At 38.2% G+C, this 20535-nt stretch overlaps 1 protein-coding gene across 1 annotated transcript; it reads right to left on the reverse strand.

Annotated features, from left to right (window-relative positions):
* Window positions 1-97: 97 nt before the first annotated feature.
* LOC121234728 (AP-5 complex subunit zeta-1) lies at window positions 98-20535 on the reverse strand. Its single transcript, XM_041130804.1, has 16 exons — window positions 20277-20535; window positions 19971-20114; window positions 19304-19395; window positions 18254-18350; window positions 17615-17658; window positions 11300-11388; window positions 9828-9919; window positions 9595-9741; window positions 9024-9171; window positions 8803-8879; window positions 8562-8633; window positions 1631-1678; window positions 1414-1541; window positions 1152-1311; window positions 849-1059; window positions 98-429 (listed from the first exon to the last, which is right to left on the reverse strand). The coding sequence occupies exons 1-16, from the start codon at window positions 20385-20387 to the stop codon at window positions 380-382; spliced, it is 1710 nt and encodes a 569-aa protein (XP_040986738.1). The 5' UTR covers window positions 20388-20535; the 3' UTR covers window positions 98-379.

Here is a 20535-nt window from a genome sequence, read left to right on the forward strand (position 1 = left end):
ACTACTTACGTGACAAGATTTAATTTATAAGATTAAAAATTTATCTTATAAATCGAATCATGCTATGTCAATAGTGTGGAATGTGTATCCTCCGCACTGACTTGTAAATAGAGATTTTCATATAATTAAGAGCTCACTGTACTTAGACAATTAGGTGTAAATGTATCTTTATATCTATTGCTGTATGACTGGAAGCTTGAAAGATAAGAACATTTTCTTCATTTATACATATTCTTTGCAATCCAAGTATTTGGTCTTAGTATGGTACAAACAAGGATTTACTGGTGACATTAGGAAAAAAAAGGGGTCACTTCATAAAGCGGAACTCCAAAGGACCTTATTCCAGAGTCCACCTCTAATTTCTGCAACAAAGCCTCCTTCATCTTCTAGGAAGGATATCTGAAAATGAAAAATCATGAAAGGGTGGACCTGTAACAAAGGAAACATAAATGGTAAGCAACAAACTACAAGAAACTATTCATAAACAAACCTAATTAAATTAAATTGGAATGGAACAATGGATTAGAACATATAAGCAAAAATGGCATGTGTCAACGGCTGGTTTAGAATTAATAGGAATGAGAAAATTCATAAAGAAATCCTCCAAGCAGTGTGCGCATATGCACTCACCTAAACAAAAAAAAAATGTTTATTTTCCCAAATTTGACCAGTTACAATGCACTTTGACTAAAAAATGAAAAAAAGAAAAGAAAAGAAAAGAAAAGAAAAAGACCTGTCTGTTTGAAACTTGTCAAAGGACAGGGTTTTGCCACGAAGCATTAACAGATGGTGCATACAACAAAATTTATATTTTTCCCAAAGAAAGTATTATATGCAACATCCCTGACCTTCTTGTTCACCGAGAATGTAAAATGGAATATGCGCAATTAACTTGGTGCCACCTTCACTCCAGTTCACAGTTCCTGGCTTCTGTGCATATCCACATGAAGGTCGTGAAGGACCCAAAACAGATAAACAAATTGCAGGTTCGTTCATTAAGCCCAAATAATCACGAGCGCGCCTCCAAACCCTTACATCTGAGATTCGGGATCCAGCTACCTTAGGATGCATATTCAAGTAAACGTGTTAATTGATTAAAAAAACAACTTTAGACAGCATCAAACACTCCTGCCTTCTATCTCTAAACAGACCTTGCCCAAGGATACACGTGCCCTTGGCAGTAATTCACGGTGATGTGTAGCAAGCTTTGCAATAGCTGTTACAACAAAACATAAAAGCCTCGACTGTGATGACTTTCTGGAAGTTTCACTATCAGAGCTCAGGGCTGACTCCTGCCTTAGGCCTAGACGACTTCCCAAGGGAACAAGGACATAAGAGTCAGCACCATGTAACAAATATAGTACAGCCAAACATTGCAAGTGCAAAGAGAAAAAAGGCTACAGTAATTTATACCTAGATGACAGATTTTCATACAAAAGTAGCTCTAAGCTCTCAAAGAGCTCACGAGCTGCATCTTTGTGCGAGTCTCCACCCCCACCATGCTCCCCAATGGCCCAGCACAATTGTAATGCCAACTCTGTCTACATAAGGAAAACAAACAAGGAAATAATTTGTCAGAACAAATAATGACCCCTTTCTGTCTTGATTACTAGAGAGGCCATGAACTGACCTTTGCAGGGCTGTCATAAGCTTCTCCGAGCCTGTCCATTATAGGCTTCTGCAAAGAATTCAACAAACTATTTATTTAAGATAAGTACAATAGGAGCCAATAGAATTGAAGCATGTTGAGAGAAAAAAAAATCTCCAAAAAGAAAGAAAGAACTATGCCACATTAGCATGGGAGAGTTACAATTAGAAATACAAGATGTTGGGAGCATCAACAAAACATTGTCTCCAGATGACAAAGCATTATCTGCAACATGGCAAATAGAAGGCCCACCATTTAAGATTCCCTTCAAAAATTTTAATTGTTTTCCATGCTTTTAACAATTCCAACCTTAAAAACCAAATATTGTCAAAATAACAATACAGCAAGTTGGTTACGCGTTATTGGGTAATAAGATCAGGTTGGTTCTAACTCGCAAGTTCAAGGTGGAGGTTATCCCTTTTCCCCTCAAAGAGGGGAAACAAAAACGCTAGTCCTCCACAAACTGAGGTTGGTATTGTACAGAGAAATGTGACAGGTTTTGACCAAAAAACAAAAACAAAAATTAGCTGAGATATATATTTTTTTATAAGTAAAATTAGCTGAGATATTTGTCGGGTAAACATTGTAAAATAGCTAAAGAGAAACTGCCTAATGAGTGCTTTTTACCAAAAATAAAAAATTACTGAGATATGACACAAGGTTTTGACCAAAACAAAGCAAAATAAATAAATAAATAAATAAATAAAAAGCTGAGATATTTGTTGGGTTAGAGCACTCTTATTGGCTTGGGCAAAGTCCAATGATAGCTAAAATTTAGCTAATATGTGCCCAAACCCCCCCCCCCCCCCTCCCTTGAATTAGGCATTGCTAAAAAAGTTTGGAGGTTAACTACAGTAATTCACAAAATATGGAGGACTACAGTAACTTAGGCAAACATTAAAATAATGTTTTCTTTTTTTTTTTATAAGTAATAACAGATTTTATTCCCAAGAAATAGGCATAAGCCCGAGTACACATCACGTATACAAAGGAAATACCTACTACTTTCCAAAAACGAGAGGAAACTAAAACAGATTCTGGAAACTATCTTCCATTACAAAAGCTTTAGCCCACAAACTCAAAGTACTAAAGAAAAAATCCCTAAGTTCTCCCAATGAATGTTCTTTGTCTTCGAAGCATCTCCCATTCCTTTCAAGCCATAGGCACCACATGAGACAAGAAGGAATCATCTTCCAAACATGACAACATTCTTGCTACCCTTCAAACCCTTCCACCCTACCAGTAACTCCACCACTTCCTTGGGCATTACCCAAAGTAAACCAGTCCGATTCAACACCTCATTCCACAAGAACTTGGCCACTTCACAATGAAGAAAGAGGTGATTAATAGATTCCCCATCCTTCTTGCACATGACACACCAATCAGCAATGTACATACCTCTCCTAAGATTTTCAGTTGTCAACACTTTGCCCAAGGATACCACCCAATAGAAAAAAAGCAACCTTGGAAGGAACTTTCACTTTCCACATATTTTTCCAGGGAAATTCACAACTCCTGTGATTGGTTAATATTCTGTAAAAAGAGGAGACTGAGAACTTAGAATTTCCTGCAGGAATCCACAACATGCTGTCCTCCCTACCATCAACTTCAAACTGTAAAGTCTTTCCAGAAAAGCCTTAAAATCATCCACTTCCCAGTCATTAACATCCCTGATAAAGATAACATTCCACTGAATGTTATTGTCAATGCAACAGAAGGACTTTCCTACAGCTGCATTTTGATCCCTTGCAATTCTGAAAAGAGAGGGAAAGTCCAGCTTAAGTGAAGAATCTGCACACCGAAGAATCCGCACACCACAAGTCATGCCAAAAAAGTATCATCTTCCCATCTCCCACCTTCAATCTAATATGATTTGAAAAAGCCCCCATCCTTTTCTAATGAACTTCCACAAACTCACCCCATACGCACCACTAGTATCTTTAGAACACCAACCTCCCCATAAACTACCATATTTTACATCAATAACATTTTTCCGAAAGGCATTACTTTCCAAGTGGTATCTCCAAAGCCATTTCCCAAGTAATGCTCTATTAAACAATCTTAAATTTTTTATCCCCAGCCCACCACAATCAATCGGTTGACAAACCTTCTTCCAACTAACCAAATGTAACTTTTTTTCAACTCCTTTACCACCTCATAAAAAATTCCGAAATAAACTCTTAATTCTTCTTTCAACCCTTGCCGGCAGCAGAAAAAGAGATAAGAAATAAGCGGAAAGGTTAGACAAAGTACTTTTTATTAGAGTTAATCTTTCTCCCCTTAGACAAGTTAGATCATTTTCCAACCAGCTAACCTCCTTTCGATTTTCTCAATCACCTCATCCCAAATATTAACAGATTTAAAAGAAGGCCCCAAAGGAAGCCCAAGGTACCTCATAGGGAGTGAAAAAATTCTGCACCCCAGAATATTTGCCCAGTCTGAAATATTCTGAACAGAAACCACAGGAACGACTTTAGATTTCGATAAATTAACTCTTAACCCCAAAACAACTTCAAAACAACTTCAAAACACAGCAAAAGTGCTCTTAAAACACGTAGATTGCCAAGCAAATACGCGGGAAACCCTCCCGCTAGTGAGACCCTTCCAATTTCTTCTCTCCATTCTCCCTCTCACTCCTGTAACTCTCTCTCTCACTCCCACTCCTGATTCGCTCGAGCACCACGACTGAGCCCCTCCACTCTCACTACCAATCACTCCCAGCGAGTCCTCACTACCGACTAAGTCCCCTCCCACCACAACTGAGCCCCCTCCCAGCGACACGTGAAGCCACCGTGAAGTATCTCCCCCTCGACGACAGCGCCTATTGCTAATTTTTGTGGTTTATCTCTTCTCCTAACTCTCTCATAATTTCGACCATTGTTTGCTCTTATTGTTGTGATTTGTAAAATTTATCTCAACATGGTTATTGTTGTGATTTAGGAAATTATTCATTACTATTGAGGAATTTTTTTTTTTTTTTTTTGGTGATTTGATGGAGATTTCTTGATTAATTTCTTACTGTTGAGCATGGTTATTGTTGAATTTTTTGTTTGAAAAAATAGTTATTTGAAAGATAGCAATTAAAGATCAAAAAATAGTTATCTTTTGTATTAAATAGTTTGGCTGTACAGCCCTGACTAGACCATATTATTAATTTCACGTTTTATCGACTGATCAAATGTCCCACTTGATGGATATGGAATGCACTCATTAATTTGGTCACAAGTTATGTAGTTCTTCTTGTGTGTCACAAGTCGTGTAAGGTTGAATCTAAAGTTTTATAAATGAAGTAAATTATGCACAACAATTTACATGACTGATTCTAGTTATGATCTGAAGGGTTGAGCTTTTTCCACGATGCATTAAGTTGGGAAAATTTTTGGGGTCTTGAGATGATCTTAATGCCATTGGCAGCTGGTGAAAGTTGTGGGGATCATGTGTTTGAAGGGTAGGCATTTGAAATTTGATGTTCTATCCAATATTTGGGTGTTCCAAAATTGTTCATGGGTAATCTTGTGAATGCTTTAATTCAAGCGTGGATAGGACTTTATTATACCTAAGATTTTTATGTAATAAGACTTCTTATTTAAAGTCCAGATCTTGAGTTTTAACTTCAGAACCCTAAGTTGTATAATTGCAAATGAAATGCTAATTATAGGTCAAGACAAAAACTCTTTCAGTGAAGGTGACACATCCAAAGGCAAACAGATGTTTTCTCAAGAGAGTTGCAGAGTTTCTTTGCCAAGGGTGTGTGCTTCTTCACATTTTCATGGCTGTTCTGAGGCAGGTTGTTGCGGATATTGCATTGGCCCTTTCATGGGTGTTTTTTCTTGTATACTCATGGAGGGAGAAGTATGATTAGTTTTGTAATGACTTTGTTTTTTCTTGTTTTATTTTTCTGCTCACAGTTTGCCAAAATCACAGTTTGCATTTTTCTGCTCACAGTTTGCATTAATTCTGGGCTTAATATTGCAGAGTTTATATATGTGGCTATAAACAAATTAATAGTTAGAAAACTATTAAAGTCTGTTTCATTTAGTTTATCTTGTAAGTAAAAGAGGCTGATTTTGTTTATCTTGTTTATCTTATTAAAGTCTGCATACTTTCTGCTGTGCCAACATTTATGAATGGCTGTGTTTTTGCAGGTACTACTCAGAACACCCGATGTGGCTGGTCGACATTGCTGAAGCTCTTTGATAACTGTGTTTTGTGCTGCTGTTATGTGTTGTTGGAAGTGCAGATTTATGTGGATGTTTTTTTTAACTTAGTATGACAGATCTGGGTTTGTTTGTTGTAGCATAGAAGATGTGTGTATTGTACGTATTGGGTTGTAATCTGGGGGTTTCTTTTGTGCTGCTGTTATGTGTCATTAAAATGAACACAAGTATGTTGCTAGTCATGGTAATTTCTTGTTGGAAGTGCAGATTGATGTAGCTGTTTTTTGTAACTAGTATGTTGCTGTAATGTTGCTGTCATTGATAGAAGAAAGTTTGGGAAGAAAGTTTGGAAAAAGAATATAGTTTGATGGAAAATGTAGATATTTGGTTAGTAATTAAGACATTTATATAGAATTTTAGATGAGTTTAATCAAATATTTGTGGTTATTAGCATTAAATGACCTTTGAAAATATGATTTTTAAATATTAATTTAATTAGAATATAATTATTAATTAACATATAATCAGTAGAACTACAAAATGTGATAAAAATAAATTAAATAAAAACATTTTTTATATAAGTAATAAGATATTTTATTTATAAAAAAGTAGGCTTAACCCAAGTACACAGGAGGTATACATGTGAATACACCTATTTAGGAACTAAAAACAGTTACAAGGAAGTCATGGAAGCTGAGACCATTCAAATCTAAAGCAATGACCCACATAAATAAAGTCTTCCACGAAAAACTCCTAAACTCTTCCAAAGGGCGTTCATGATCCTCAAAATGTCTATCATTTCTTTCACACCAAATGCACCAAAGAATACATAAAGGAGCCATCTTCCACACAGCAGCTATATGTGATGTCCCATTAATTCCTCTCCAACTTGCTAGTAGTTCCACCACCCTTCTCGGCATTACCTATGCAATTCCCATTCTACTGAAGAAGTAATTCCAGATTTCTCGTGCAAACTCACAATGTAAGAGTAGATGGTCCACCGATTCACAACTATTTCTACACATATAGCACCAATCTGTGAGAATAAAACCACGTCTTCTAAGATTATCAATAGTTAGAATCTTCCCTAAGGCTACTGTCTAGACAAAGAAAGCAACCTTCGTAGATGCTTTACTCCTCCAAATGTTCTTCCAAGGAAAAGTTTGTCGATGTTGCATGGTAGTTGATTCATAGAAGGAGCGTACAGAAAAAATCCCTTTCCTAGAATGTTTCCATTCCATCTTACCTTCATTTGTGACAGCAATAGCAGTGTTATACAGCAGGTTAAGAAACTCCATCAGCTCCGCCACTTCCCAATCATGTGCATCTCGAGTAAGGCTAATGTTCCATTCTTGTATGCCATGAGTTATAACCCGCAATTCAGCCACCATAGCTTCTTTGTCTCGTGCAATTCTGAATATAGTGGGATAAGCCTCCTTCAATGCCGTGTCTCCCACCCACACATCATACCAAAAGCTGATCCTATTGCCATTCCCCAAACACAACCGAGTATGACTAACAAAGGAGCACTAACCTTTCCGTATATACTTCCATAACCCCACACCATATGCCCCCCTCCGCTCTCTAGAACACCACCCCCTGGCACTTCCATACTTCATGTCGATCACCCATTTCCACAAAGCTCCCCTCTCATTATTATTATGTCACAACCATTTTCCCAATAGAGCCTTATTAAAGGTCCTCATATTACGAACCTCCAATCCTCCATCTCTCAAAGGAGTACACACCTTATCCCACCCCACTAGGTGAAATTTAGGCTTCGTTTGGAAGTTAAATTCACCTCAACTCATCTCAACTCATCATTATAACTTTTTCAAATTTCAATATAAAATATAATATATAATTCAACTTTCTTAAATTTTAAAATAATAATAATATTAAAAAATAATATTCTAACAATATTTTATCATCTCAACCCAACTCAATTTAACTCAGTTTAACATCCAAACGCAACCTTAAACTCATCTCCTAGTCCACACCATAGGAAGTCAAGATGAAGTTTCTCTAAATTAAATAAAAACATTATTAAATTAATAATATTTTATTATTATATAGAGAGTAAATAGATAGTTCAATGTGGGGATTGAATTTGAATGGAATAGGCAAGTGCAAATTCATGTGATATTAGCTAAAATTTGAGCTTGCATTTGGCTCATCCAATGAGTGCTCTTAGGCCTTGTTTGTTTTCACAGTTCATCTCAACCCATCTCATCTAATCATTACAACTTTCTCAAATTTTCACACAAAATATAATAAACAATTCAACTTTTTCAAATCCTAATTCAACTTTTTCAAATCCCAAAACAAAAATAATATTAAAAAAATATATTCTAACAATATTTTATTTAACTTTCAACTTTCATCTCAACTCATTTCATCTCATCTCAAAAAACAAACGAGGCTAGACATTGTAAAATAGCTGAAGAGAAAGTGCCTAATGAATGCTTTTTACACCTATAATTTCCCACTTTTTTTTATCAGTAAATAAGAGCTTTATTAAAAATAGGTATAGCCAAGTACACCTAAAATTTTCCAAATTAGAACCCTTTCCCTGAATTTAAAACAGGATGTTCTGAATATGTGGTGCCCGTAACACAATTTGTACCCATGCTTTTCAATTTTGCTTGAAAATTCCTTGTGGCATTACCGTGTAACAGTTATCAGGTGGGTCATAAATACCAGCAGTTGAAATAAAATCAGTACAATATGAAAGCAGTCTGTTTTCTGGAAAATACCTTCAAAAGTGCAATAAAATCTGGAGAGCGGTGAAATGCGGCGAGCATGAACTCTAAGAGTCTTTTGTGAACCTACAAGCATAACCAACTCCTTAGACATACATACTCCTACTACTTCAAAATCACATATTAGTAAATTGACATGAAAATATTTAAGTAACAAAGGATAATCAAGATTAAAACAACAGAAAATCATCTCTCTCTCTCTCTCTCTCTCTCTCACACACACACACACACACACCTCATAGGAGAACCTTTTGTCTGGAAAGATTGTAGCATGCCTTGACATTAGCAGAGAAATCAACGCACATATTAAAGCTGCAAGTAGAGGAGACACATAGATCTCATAAATGTCAGCTAAAGGATATGATCCTTCAACAAATCATTTCTGAAAACAATGAGGTTTCAATGTGGAAGCGGAGCACCAAGGTCAAAAGAAGACTCAAAACTCTATCAACATACAATTACTGACATCACGCAGCGTTATGGCAATGTACACATCAAGAATCCGAGGTGCCATTTTAAGGATTTGTTTTAGCCTATCAGACTGGGGGTTATTAATCGCTGCCTGTAATGCCGTTGCCATTCCAGGAGAAGTCCAGTGGCGTTCCTGAATTATGATATTAACAACATAGTTAATTTCAAGCATCCAGTCAATACAATCATGTCGTCAAATAACAATCATACAATTCCAGTTACACATTAATATAGTGCATCTAAAACATCCAAAACAACCCAACAAAAAGGTTTGATGCAAGTTAAAAAGTAAAATATAGTCACAACTGATAGAATGATATTATGGCTAAAATGTTTAAGAACCCATACACAATTTAATTTATTTCCTCTTTATAGAAAGGCTTCTTTTAGTAAGTGAATATAATAGCTAACTGATATGAAATAGAGAATTGGACATAACAAACATACAGTGAGTGAATCAAATAAATAAACAACTCCAACAAGAATATGCATTTTATCTGCTAGTAATGCACATATGCAAAATGAAATGGAAATTGAGACTTAAGAAGGAACATACAGCGATGCCATCATTTTCATCCTTTAAAAGGTCAAGGAACAAAGGATCAGCAACATCTATCGTGTTGCTATCTTCAGACTCAGAGTCTCCCCCTCCATCACCTATGGTTGAACCGGTATAAGCTTCATCCATGAGTGCAAGTAGCATCTGGATCCACATAAATTAATACCGTCAATTCACTCTGTCCTAAGTTTTGAATAGACTTATTTAACTTTTGAAGTCTCAAAAATTACCTCGGGAGCCGCACTCTTCTGGATCGAAGCTATGCTGCTTCCGATAAGTGATCCTGAGCTCCTCTCAACCTTTTCCAATGCAACTACCAAAACTAACACAGGAGACTACAAAAATGTCAAAAAAAACATAATTCATTTAAATCAGGAAATTTAAAAACATGGATACACACACACACATGTTTATATCAGAAAGCACATACACTTAAAATTACTGACGCCAAGAGTGGATATTACTCAAAACTTATATAAAGCAGTTTAGTAGTTAGACTGAATGAGAAAAGAATAGGGATCATGCCAAAGGGTTCAGTCATTCTGAAAAATTTATATACAGAGTCGTGGGGACAGCTATATATTCCAAAAGCTTTACTACTTTCTTCTGGGGCAAACTCCCTATCTTGATCGAAGTCCTGAAAGGCTTGGTTATGGTAGTCCTAGGTCAAGAAGACATAGGCTTATGAAGCAGAGGGAATTGCATAGTCAAGTGCAGGAGATCGGAGCGTGGGGAACTCATGCAACTGGTAATAGGGGAGAGGCTCAGAACGCATTTCCTGCAGTGAAGGCTCACAAAGTAGACAGCAAGCAACAGGTTCTCAGCCCCCTAACCTTTCTATTATATTATTAAAGCGCTAGCGCGCTCCTTTCTCTAATAATAAGGTAAGCTTTGAAGCTGGCTGCTCTGCTATACTATACCATACTAGTGGTAGGGCGGCTAGCATTTTTTTTTATTAAGTAAAAATTTATTAATACCAATAGGTGTAGCCAAGTACATTGGTTGTATACAAGAGAAAACACCTAGTTGGAGTGCAAAAAAGATACAAGGAACAATAAACCCAACAAAGCCCTAGCCCAACAACAAGGCGGCTAGCATTTTACTAATATAATATCAAGTAAAGGGGACTCTATCATGATCTTACGAATCTAAAGATCTAAAAATGTAAGAGTGAGTGAAGTGCTTACGCGCCTTTATTTTCTTTTAAGATAAAATTTGTTTCCTAATTCTTTTAGGTCAACCATAAAAGAATCCAAGTCTACATACAACTAAAGCTTGATATACTCCAACTATGTGAGATGAAAAAGCCTTCTCACATATGCCTCAAATAAAGTGACTCAACTCATGCCTATTCCACTCTGGTGTATACAACGATAAATTTTTAGGATGACATCAATATGGATTTACTTACGTCAATTCATAATCACGTACATGCACATATACAAACTGTATTGTTGGTTCGGCCCCCACACCCCCACACACCCTTATTGCAGTGGGCTGGCCAATGGGGGTTGAGTCCAAATCTTTTATACATCAATTTAAATGGCCAATGATATTATTAAAACAGTTTATGAATCATATATACTTAAAAAAAGTACACGTACAGGGCCCAATCAGAGTATAGGCATCTCTCCAGGGCCAAATGCAACAAATAATGGCCATGGGAGAAAAGTCAACACAGAAGACAAGCATACAAACTCACTTGGCAAGTCCACTAAGGATGGAAAAAGTGGAAGAAATGATCCAGGAGACATCAATCCAGGGAAAACCTTCAAAAATGACTTCTCTAATCTGCAAAGCAGCAGATCACTTCATATAATTCTTTTCTATTTTAAAATATTTTTTGATTCTCGAGATAATTATGCGTTACAACACTCTGGTCCCACCATCAATTCATCAGGAATCCCAATACTATCATCATAGTAAAACCAACACAGAAACATCTTATGTAAACTATTTAAAAGTGATCCAAATAGTTACAGCTACAAAGATGCGTGAATAGTACCAAAGCAACATCTTTATAATTGATAGGGCATGCTGTGCTGAACCAAATATACCTATCACGTGTATGAATTAAAAACTAACAAGAAATACTTCCAAATAGATGATCACAGTTGAATGATGAAAGCAGACAATAGATTTTAGAAAAATTATATTCTTTTAGAAAAATTATATTCATAAGCCTCACACACCACACACCACTCTTTTTATTATTTTTTTCTCTTACCAAATGTGTGGTATATGGATGATGAGTAAAAGAATTCAATTGTTTTAAGAAGAATAAAACCAAAAAAAATTAAAAAAATAAAAGAAATTATGGTGTGTGGTGTGTGGGGCTTATGAATAGCAAAACTCTAGCTTTTAGGCATGAAGAAAGTAAGCATAATTTCACCTAATTGCAATCTCCAGCAAAGTTTGTACCTAATTCATAATAGATGAAGGTATCAATCTTCTGAATCATTAGGTTTGTATTGTCTGTGGGTTGGTTTAGATGGGGTTGTGCAAGGAGGTATTCATTGATCAGAAGTTGTTTGAGTTTAGAAAGGAGAATGCAAGGTGGTGGAGGATTATAGAAAGTAGTCATCGTGGTATGAAATATATTTCAGTAGATTGGGAAACTCTGGGTTGGCTGGGTTCTATGGTGAAGGAGTGTGCAGTAACATTGGGTACTCAGGAGTTTCTGCGAACTCGTAGAAAAGGGGACACTGTGATAATAGTGAGGAAGGGACGTAACTTTAATGGTAGCTTTATCTCCATCTCAGAATTTGGTCGTGATAAGAGGAGAGGATTGCTTGTGATTCCAGAAGGAAGGAAGGGGGAGGGATGGAAGAAGCTTGCTGATATTTTAATGGAGATGGCTGATATCCAGATAGTTGCTGCAAAGAAGAACAAAGGTGAGGGAGGTGCTCCATTATCATGGGCAGGGGGTGCAAGGTCGTACAGTGAGGTGCTGAAGAAGGTACCGTATCGTGCTGCAGTAGACGTGGTGTCAGGTGTAACCATCTCTGAGGACGTGCAGCGGCATGGTGTAGCAGAATGCAGATTGGCGGGGCTAAATGAGGAAAGCATTTTGAAGATGTTAGCTGGATTGGAGGAGAAAATCGGCATTGTGTTAGATGAAATAAATTATCTAAAACGCTGCGTTAAAGGTAAGGAGGTGGTGGGCCGAAATGGTGGGCTTGGTATGGGTCTGGGCAGAGCGATTGGCTTGGGCAAGGGTCAGACATCAGGCACTGTGAAGGCCTGGAGGGCAGTGGAGACAGTCGGGTCGGGAAAGGTCCTCGGATCCGAGATATCGGACCAGGGACAGCGGGTGGCGCCGATAAGTTCATTACCGGCAATCTTGCCGGCACAGAAGCTGCCGACAACCTCAGTCGAACCCTCTGGTGAGACGGAAAAGGAGATTCGACTCGGATCCGAGATGTTGGACCAGGGTCATGTTGCTCCTGTGGTGCCGATAAGTGCATTATTGGCAACCCTGCCGGCACAGAAGTTGCCGACACTCTCGGTCGACCACTCAGGAGAAACGGTAAAGGAGTTCCGACGGGAAGAGGTAGAGGAGGGGAGTTTCTGGCGTTGACTTCCGCGTCTGTGGAGAAGGGACTATCGAAACTGTGCGTGGTGGATGTAGTCCCAGAAGTGGTGCACGAGCAGTCAAGCTTGAGGGATAGAGAGATGTCCCTTTGCGGTGAGGTGTTTTTGCGGGACAGTGATGTGGTTCAGAGTGGTCTTTCCCCCTTGGTGACGAGTAGACCTGATGAGTTACTTACTGGGGATGATTCTCCTCTTAACAATATGGTTTTAAGTGGTGAAACAAATAAGCTGGATGTTTTGGTGATTCCCAATAACAGTGTTGGGGAAGTGGGGGCTCTTACTCCTTTATGTACACTCCCTCCCAGTGATTATGGGAGTTGTTCGACGAATTGGATTTTTAAAAAGGTAGAAGAGTTACAGAAAATTTTTGGGGTCTCTTTTGGAGGTTATGAGGAACAATTTGTGGCCCTCCTTGTGGCTATTGAAGCTAGCCGTTCGAAATCAGCTTCAAAACAAGATAGGGAACTTAAACGCTTAACATGCTCCATCAATTATGATGTCAAGGAGGGGAGTAGTGGAAGGGTTAGATCAAAGGGGAGGGGTAAGTTAAGTTTTAATGAAGCCTAAGATCGTTTCTTGGAATGTAAGGGGTCTCAATGATAGGGACAAACGCCTTCGGATCAAAGCGCTATTGAGATCATGGAAGGGAGATGTGATATGCTTGCAAGAAACAAAGTTGGGTTTTATTGATAGAAGTTTTGTGCGTAGTATTTGGGGATGTTCTTATATGGGTTGGTCCTATTTGGCCTCTCAGGGAGCATCAGGTGGAGTATTATTAATGTGGGATAAAAGAGTGGTTGAGGCGATTGAGGAGTGTGTTGGAGAGTTTTCGGTTTCGGTGCTATTCAAAAATGTGAGCGATGGGTGGATTTGGGCTTTTGCAGGGTCTTATGGTCCTAGATAGACGACGGTTGTGGGAGGAGTTGACGGGAATACACTCTTTATGGGATGTGCCGTGGTGTATGGGGGGTGATTTTAACATTACTCGTTTTCCTAGTGAACGATCGGGGCATCATCGACACACTTTGGCCATGGCGGAATTCTCTGAGTTCATTTTTGATATGGATCTTATGGACCTCCCTCTAGTGGGTGGTGAGTATACTTGGTCTAATGGCCGTGCTTGGTCGAAATTGGATCGATTTCTTGTCTCACCGTTATGGGAAGCCCACTATCCAGAAGTTAGTCAGAAAAGGTTAGCTAGAGTCAGCTCAGACCATTTTCCTATCCTCTTAGATTGTGGTGGCATTCAAGGGGGTCGCCGGTATTTCAAGTTTGAAAATATGTGGCTTAAGGTGGACGGGTTTGTAGAGATGGTGAGAACTTGGTGGACTTCGTACCAGTTTAGTGGCACTCTGAGTTTTATTCTTGCAGGTAAGATGAAGGCTCTAAAGCAAGACCTGAAGAAATGGAACTTGAAAGTTTTTGGTCACATTGACAATCAAAAGTCTATTTTGATGGAGGAGTTGCAGGAGTTGGAGGGTAAGGAATTATTGGGAAGGGCTTCGGAGGAGGAGTTATTGAGAAAAGTAACGGTTGTGGCAGAGTTGGAAAGGGTGTTGCTGTTAGAAGAGACTTCATGGCGTCAAAAATCCAGAGCCCTCTGGTTGAAAGAGGGTGATAGGTGTACGAAGTTTTTTCACAAAATGGCTAATTCTCATCGACGTAATAATGCGATTGAGTTGTTACATTCAGGTACACAGGTGCTATCTTCTTCGGCTGATCTAGAAAGTCATATTGCACATTATTATGAGACTCTGCTTACCGAACCAGTAACTTGGAGGCCGAAGCTTGATGACTTACCATTTGAGGCAATTGATCCGCAGCTTGTGAGTGTATTGGAGAGACCTTTTGTGGAAGATGAGATTTTCAAGGTCATATCTGGTATGGCTAAGGACAAAGCGCCGGGTCCGGATGGTTTCTCAATGGGTTTCTTTCAAACTTGTTGGGATGTGGTGAAAGGTGATGTCTTGCGGGTGTTCAGTGAATTTCATGCTTATCAAAAGATTGAAAAATCACTTAATGTGACTTTTATTGCACTCATTCCAAAGAAATATGGGGCGTCGAATATTGTGGATTTTCGCCCAATAAGTCTGATTAGCAGTGTCTATAAGATTATTTCAAAGGTCCTTGCTAATCGGCTTAGTCTAGTGCTGGAAAATATTATCTCCAAGCCTCAAAATGCTTTTATTCATGGGAGATATATACTTGATTCGGTGCTCATTGCAAATGAATGTTTGGATGCTAGATTGAGGGAGGGAAGTCCAGGTATTCTTTGCAAGCTAGATATGGAGAAGGCTTATGACCATGTGAATTGGGATTTCCTTTTGTATTTATTGAAGAGGTGTGGTTTTGGAGATAGGTGGATTTCTTGGATGCGTTTTTGCATTTCAACGGCCCGGTTTTCAGTGTTAGTTAATGGCACTCCTGCAGGTTTTTTTCATAGTTCGAGGGGTTTGCGACAAGGTGATCCATTATCTCCCTTTCTTTTTGTCATAGTTATGGAGGCATTGAGCAAGATGTTGCAGGCTACTGTTAGTGGGGGTTTTTTATCTGGTTTTCAGGTGGGACATAGCTCTGGTAGCTCTTGTACCATTTCACATCTTCTTTTTGCAGACGACACTCTGTTGTTTTGTGAAGCGGATAGGAGTCAGGTCCAAACTTTGAGTGCATTATTACTTTGTTTTGAAGCAGTATCAGGACTTAAGGTGAACCTTGACAAGTCTGAGTTGGTTCCGGTGGGTGTGGTCCCTAATATACGCAATCTAGCAAGTCTTCTGGGTTGCAGGGTGTCCTCATTCCCAATGAAATATCTGGGTCTTCCATTAGGTGCTACTTTCAAGAGTAGAGCTATATGGGATGGGGTGGTAGAAAAGATAGAGAAAAGGTTGGCTGGATGGAAAAGGGTGTATCTTTCGAAAGGAGGTCGTCTCACTCTTATCAAGAGTACCCTTACAAACCTCCCCACTTATTTTTTATCCCTTTTTCCTATGCCTGCAGGGGTGGTGAATAGAATTGAGAAACTCTTCAAGGCATTTCTTTGGGGAGGCTTAGGGGAGGAGAAGAAAGTTCATTTGGTTAATTGGAAGACAGTATGTTCTCCAGTTGAGTATGGGGGGTTGGGTGTATGTAACTTGAGAACTTTTAATAAAGTGTTGTTGGGGAAATGGCTTTGGAGATATCATATGGAAGAGGGTTCTTTGTGGAGGGAAATAATAGATGCTAAATATGGGGTTGATTGGGGTGGGTGGTGTTCTAAAGAAGTGAGAGGGGGGCATGGAGTGGGGCTATGGAAGTTTATAAGGAAGGGGTGGATTATTTTAGTAAATCATATTCGTTTTGTCGTAGGTGAGGGTGACCGAATCAGTTTTTGGCGGGATGTGTGGTGTGGAGATCATGCATTGGAAACGGTGTTTCTAGCTTTATATCGTATTGCAATTAACAAGGACGCTTCTGTGGCGAAAGTGCGATTACTTGCCCATGGTTCGCATCAGTGGAATATTCTGTTTAATAGAGATATTCATGATTGGGAATTATCTATGGTTTCAGATTTTTTCAGCTTGCTACATTCTTTAGGGTCTACTATGGCGCAACAAGACAGGTTGAAATGGAGGCTCCAGGATCATAAGAAATTCTCAGTAAAAGCGTATTATAAAATTTTGATTTCACAGGATCACACCTCATTCCCTTGGAGGAACATTTGGAGGTCTCGAGTGCCCTCTAGAGTTGCTTTCTTTGTTTGGAATGCCGCCCTTGGGAAGATCTTAACCACGGATAATTTGAGGAAGAGAGGATGCGTTGTACTGGATTGGTGTTACATGTGTAGAAAGAGTGGAGAATCGGTAGATCATCTTTTATTACATTGTGATGTAGCAAGAGGGTTGTGGGATGAGATTTTTCGACGGGTCGGTGTGGCTTGGGTAATGCCTAGGAGAGTGGTGGAGCTGATGGGTTGTTGGAGGAAATTGCAGGGCAGTCATCAAGTGGCAGCAGCTTGGAGAATGATTCCGTTGTGTATCATGTGGTGTATTTGGACGGAAAGGAATATGCGATGCTTCGAAGACAAGGAAAGAACAATGATGGAGCTGAAGAATTATTTTCTGCACACTTTACTGCTTTGGTTTTCAGCTATTGTATTAAATGGGGATGATATACATGAATTCCTATCTTTAGTTTAACGCTCTTAGAATGTATCTAGGTGTTCAACTGTATACTTCCTGTGTACTAGGTATATGCCTATTTCATTCACATCAATAAAGTTTATATCTTACTTATCAAAAAAAAGAAAGTAAGCATAACTAGTTTTACATATAGATCACAGTTAGCCAATAAAATAATCCCCCTACCAAAGAAAATATTGTCAGTAAGAATTAATCAAAATAGAATTTTTCTTGATAAGTAATATCATTAATCAAAATGTACTTACCTTTCTCCATTCCATGCAATCAGCTTTAGCAACAATGGAAAGAACTGCAAGCATATTATCAAATATTAGAAGGCAATATAAAAAAACAAAAAATCAGAATATCCAACTTCTGTCTTCTCCAGTGTAAAGCAATGCCCAATCCACTAATTATATGAAAGCTTATTAAGGAAAAGGAATGCTGAGTCATAGCTAGAATAGTGGTAAGAGAGACTAGATTATAGTGATGCATACAGAGTATTCTATGCAAATACTTGGGAGCCCAAAGATCCCAAATTTAGCAGTTTTGATTAATTGGCTCTAAAGTAACAAAGTAGGAGTCGCAATTGGTCTGACTTCCCATAAATGATACCAGAGAAACCTATCGTGTTCTAAATTATGTTTACAACATTGAGACAACACTGAATTGGAGAACAATGACTGTAACAACATTGATACCACAGGACGTGATTGTAGGTAAATACGTATGGCTCTATATGCAACTTAGCCACCACATGATGACATGACTAGCAATTCGATTGTAATATTATGCAAAAAATTACCACATCTAATAAAATATTATAATCAATTTTAAAAACTTTCATACATTGGACAAGTTTTCTACATTTTTTTACAAGAAGCATTACGGAGATTAAGTTATACCTGAGGCAGTAAGGTAGGAAAAGATGTTAGAAGTTTTTTCTTGTTCATGTTCAGAAAATCAAGGGTAGCTTCTGCAACAACAGGATCTGAAAACTCACTGCAACAAAATTAGAATAAATCGGTTTGCACGAGCATAAATTCCTCATACATGTAATATGACGAGAATTTAACCTTAATATAAGCAGGGAGAGGGAGAGAGTGACACAGAGAGAGAGAGAGAGAGGGAGATTTTAATAAGAAAAAGTACGCATCATAAAAAATCTTAATAAAACGAAATAAAAACAGACATTTTAAATACGTATGATCACTTCAAACAAGTACAACGGCTGATTACCAGCCAACATGGAGCAGATGGAAGGGGTCAGGGAAATATTTTCTCCTGTTAGGCTTGTACATCATATCATTACCTGCCACCACAACCATATTCAACCCAAAACCAGATATCCACTGAAAAATGCCCCATCCAAAAACCAAAAATCCTTTAATACACCACAATGTTACCCACCTCCGCGGCCAGAACAAACAGTCCCTTGGCCAAAAGCTCCTATAGAAACAACAAAATCTCTACAAACCCAATTCCAAAATCAAACCAAACCATCTTAAAAAAACACCGTATACTTGAGGCTTGAGCTCTTGCATATTCGCATGATCAATAAAATTTTGTTTACTGATAAAACAAAAAAAAAAAAAAAAAAGACGAACTCAAATCCCCAAATTTAAGGGTAATATTCCTTGGGGTGAAGAACATTTTCCATTGGCAAACATTTTTGGTTGCAATAAATATCGGAAAATAAGGCAAATATTTTTCTTCACAATATTTAATGCAAAAAAACTCGCAGCCTTAATCTTCTTCTGGGATAGTTAAGAAATTGGATAAGTGTAGGAAATATTTTTTTATTCATGACTTAGTAGATAAAATAAAAATCAGTTGGCCAAGAGAGGCCTAATAGAATAACCATAGTGAAAGGAAGGTCGTTTTAAAATAAATTTTACCTTAGATACTCAGGAGTCTAACCAAAAAAATAATAATCAGCTTGAGATAATTATTACCGGCTCAAGCATGACCGAAAGAATGCCCTCAGACTTGGATCAGCGTCATGTAGAACTACCTCTCCAAAGTCAAGGTAAAACTGAAGAATGGCCTGATTGACATGATTGACAAATGATACATAAAATAAAAATAAAAGAAAAAATTATGAGCAATATAATGCTAAGTAACACAGGAATGCATGTGATCGAGTTGGTAATATTATCGAAGAAATTTAATAAACCATAAGGATGAGTCCAGTCGCTAGGGTTATGAAATAATAACAACAATATTATTAGGATAATAATGGTGTATGGTATCCGACCAGGAACTGCACTTCAACTCGAGCTTGAACTATTAGAGGAAAGATTTTCATTGACACTCAGGCATTAGGCGCACGGGCGCAAGCTCACAAAAAGCGTTAAAAGAGAGAGAAGAAAAACACATAATTCTTGTAAAAGCAATATATCATCATCTATCTGAAAACAAAATTGAAAGTTCCTTAATCAGCCATATTGCTTTCCGTATCATAACTCCCCAAACCAATTCCGGATCACTTAAACGAAACTCACTTTTAGAATCGATTAAATAAATTTTTTTTTTCATTTTTTTAATCTGCTCACTATCAGCGCCATATGTCTACAGCTAGTTCTAGACGGAAATTCTAGAGAAATGAGGCCAAAGCCAAACCAGCAAGAGAAGGCCAATTGAGGTTCGAGACTGCTGAGACAGAGACGCCACCGCCCGCTGAAAGAGTTTGTTGATATTTGGATAAACCCTAGCCACCAAATCCTCGGAATTCTCCGCCTTACACAATTCAAAAAGCTTCTTCACCTAATAAAGAAAAAAAAAAGCAAACACATTGGCATACTGGATAAAAAAAAAAAAAGGAAAAGATTTCTGAACCATATGCATTTTCTTTGATTTCTTCAAGATTTTCGGGGGGCAAAAAGAAAATTAAAGATTGAGAGAGGGAGGGAGGAAGGAGAGATATACGGATTGGAGAAGGGAGGGGTCAGAGGCGGTATCGTTGGCTAGGCTGGAGTCTCTGGCACTATTGGATAAGCTTCTGAGATGGAAATCCCACTCCCTGTCTCGATTACCCATTTTTCTGTACACAAATAAAATGGGAAGTGGATACTCTCGCGTTGCCGAAACAAATCAAAGTGTTTTTCGTGTTTTCGTCGATGGAAATTTCCATCAAACAGACGGACACAGCGCAGAGAGAGAGAGAGAAAGAGGATGGTCTCGCCAC

Source organism: Juglans microcarpa x Juglans regia, chromosome 6D, assembly GCF_004785595.1.
Source record: "Juglans microcarpa x Juglans regia isolate MS1-56 chromosome 6D, Jm3101_v1.0, whole genome shotgun sequence".
NCBI classification, from domain to species: Eukaryota; Viridiplantae; Streptophyta; class Magnoliopsida; order Fagales; family Juglandaceae; genus Juglans; species Juglans microcarpa x Juglans regia.